This window comes from Electrona antarctica, assembly GCF_951216825.1.
Source record: "Electrona antarctica genome assembly, chromosome: 13".
Lineage (NCBI taxonomy): Eukaryota > Metazoa > Chordata > Actinopteri > Myctophiformes > Myctophidae > Electrona > Electrona antarctica.
Genome location: NC_136794.1, coordinates 24,898,576 through 24,901,075, shown reverse-complemented (window position 1 = coordinate 24,901,075; position 2,500 = coordinate 24,898,576). Strand labels below are relative to the sequence as shown.

The 2,500-nt window shown below is 46.5% G+C and overlaps 1 protein-coding gene across 1 annotated transcript in view; it reads right to left on the bottom strand.

Moving 5' to 3' along the window:
* The window catches only part of LOC306934900 (neuropilin-2-like), a gene marked incomplete at its 3' end in the record, with an annotated part of 112,967 nt that overhangs the window by 34,593 nt on the left and 75,874 nt on the right, over window positions 1-2,500 (bottom strand). The window contains exons 10-11 of the mRNA XM_079517710.1: window positions 2,050-2,223; window positions 337-481 (exon numbers count right to left, since the gene is read on the bottom strand). Coding sequence (XP_079373836.1) covers window positions 337-481; window positions 2,050-2,223 — 319 coding nt within the window. The remainder of the gene's footprint in view (window positions 1-336; window positions 482-2,049; window positions 2,224-2,500) is intronic.

Sequence of the window (2,500 nt, the reverse complement as noted above, 5' to 3'; positions counted from 1 at the left end):
AAACAAACATTCACTGTGTTTTGTTATGGTTGTCCTCTAGCTGGAGCTAGCTCAAGCTTCTGTTAGCTTCTGTTGCCACTCACCCCGTGTTGCGGCGTTCAGAATATGGGTTTTTATGCCGTTCAGACTATCATTGGTTTAGGAGGCAGCCAATCATGACTAGGTCGCTAGAAAGGTCACTAGGAGGCAGCCAATCATGACTAGGTCGCTAGAAAGGTCACTAGGAGGCAGCCAATCATGACTAGGTTCGCCACTAAAGTCTTCCTTACGGTTGTCAGTAGTGGTGGGTGCAAATGTAGTCCAACCAAGAGCATAGAGACGTGAACATGTTCTTACCTGGCAGGTCACAGCCCAGGACCTCCATCCTCATTCCTATCCCAGCAGGGGACCATCTCTCTGGGTACACTCGGATGTACTGGGCCGCCAGCTCATCGAACCGCCGCACCTCCGGGGTGTCATAGTGACTGTTGCCCTCGAAGATCTGACAGAGAGAGGGGGAGGGGGAGAATGGACCGTTAATAAGACTATAAGATTAAAGAGACATGGTTAAAAACTGGAAGATGTAGATGTCTGTGAAAGCAAAAGGAAGTTACGTTTTTGACCGGCGGAGTCAAGAGTCTCCGTTGAGTCAAATTATTGGCTTAGGAATGCGACTAAAAGCAAACATAGAAATTAAGTAATTTTTGGGGGTGAACTATCCCTTTAACCACTCAACTTCACCCAAGCAGTCAAGTCGACATAGCCATCTGAGCAGCCATCAGCTAGATGAAGCTGAAACTGAATTTCCCCCACGGGACTATAATGCCCTGCGAATGCTAAATCTGATCATAGACCAGCTAGTGCCGGTCTTACCAAACAGACACAAGACAGCGCTAACAAGCTGATAACAGCCGAGAGAGGCTCATCCTTTGAACTGTATAGGTTTATTCTCAGGAGCTTCTGGCAGAAATAGCTCCAAAAGCTCACAGAACATCCCTGAAAGGAGACGAGAGACTTTGAAAACACCAGGTAATGTTGGCACACATAACACGAAACTTTGGACAAAAATCGTTTAATTTCGTTCGCTTCTACAATTTGTGCCATTTCTTTAAAAAAGGAAGAAAGAAAAAACTTGTAGTACATTTCCCAGGATGCTCGTGTAAAAAGAAAAGACGGGCAGATGAAAAGAGAACGGGATTTTTTTTACCAACAGCAGAGGACTCAGTAGTACCATTAAAGAGCTTTTTTCAGAAAATGACTACAGAGTATAAAAAGCGCCCTGTGTGTCACACTGCGTTGGACAGCCTGCAGTGGTGAGTGGCGAAGCAGAAAAGACATTTTTAATTAACACCCATGAGAGACAAGGAAGAGGGAGAGAGGAGGTGGGGGGGGGGGGGGAGATGAGACAGAGAGAAGTGTGGTGATTATACTGAACGATCATCAGAGCAGAGACTGTAATAAATTGGCTTTGCTTTCCCTCCGAAATTGACATGGTTGAGTGATACTAGGATGAAGAATCAGAGTGTGTGTGTGTGTGTGTGTGTGTGTGTGTGTGTGTGTGTGTGTGTGTGTGTGTGTGTGTGTGTGTGTGTGTGTGTGTGTGTGTGTGGGTGGGGGGGCTGGGTGAAAGACAGTTATAAATAAACAGAAAATGGAAACTGATATGAGTGATTGGTGTGCATGTGTGTGCGTGCGTGCGTGCGTGCGTGCGTGCGTGCGTGCGTGCGTGCGTGCGTGCGTGCGTGCGTGCGTGCGTGCGTGTGTGCGTGCGTGCGTGCTGGAACAGGTTTTTTTTTTCATTTACTTTAGCCGTAGATGCTACCGTAGCTGTACTGTTACAAGTAGAATTCACTGTGTTTCAGATTATAATTTGATGCTTTTGTACTTCTACTCATGAAGTACAGTACCAACAGTAAAAGTGCTTATTAACACTGTTGTGTTGTGTTGTTTTGTTTTGATTGTTCTGTTCCACTTTTTGCTTTGGCAATGTAAACATATGTTTTCTCACGCTAATAAAGCCCTTATGAATTGAAATTGAATTGTGTGTGTGTGTGTGTTTTCATGTCTTACCTTGGCGTATCCCGTCTTGCTGTCAGTGATGTAGGTCCACTCCTTGCCCGTCAGGCTGTGTGCCAGCTTGTACTTCCTGACGAAGGCTCTGTTCTCAGCACTGGTGCTGCCCTCCAGCCCCCGGGCACCCTGGGTAATGATGCCGCGCACCGTCTTTGGCACCCCGAGGTCCACCTGCACGGGAAAGCACGGGACGCAAAGGTTTCAGAGTACGTCTCTTGTTCGCGCTCTAAAAACGCTGCGGGCCAAACCGCGACGCTAATCGCCGTGCTAGCTTCAGTGAATATCCTGATAAATGATCAGTACCACAGACGAAAAACAGTCTAAGTCCAAATTTCATTCTGACCCCTCCACGAAAAGGCCTCGTTGTCCTGAACCCTTATCTATCATTTATACATTATGGATCAATAGTGTGGACTTAGAGTGTTTTTCGTCGCTCTAATCAGTGAAA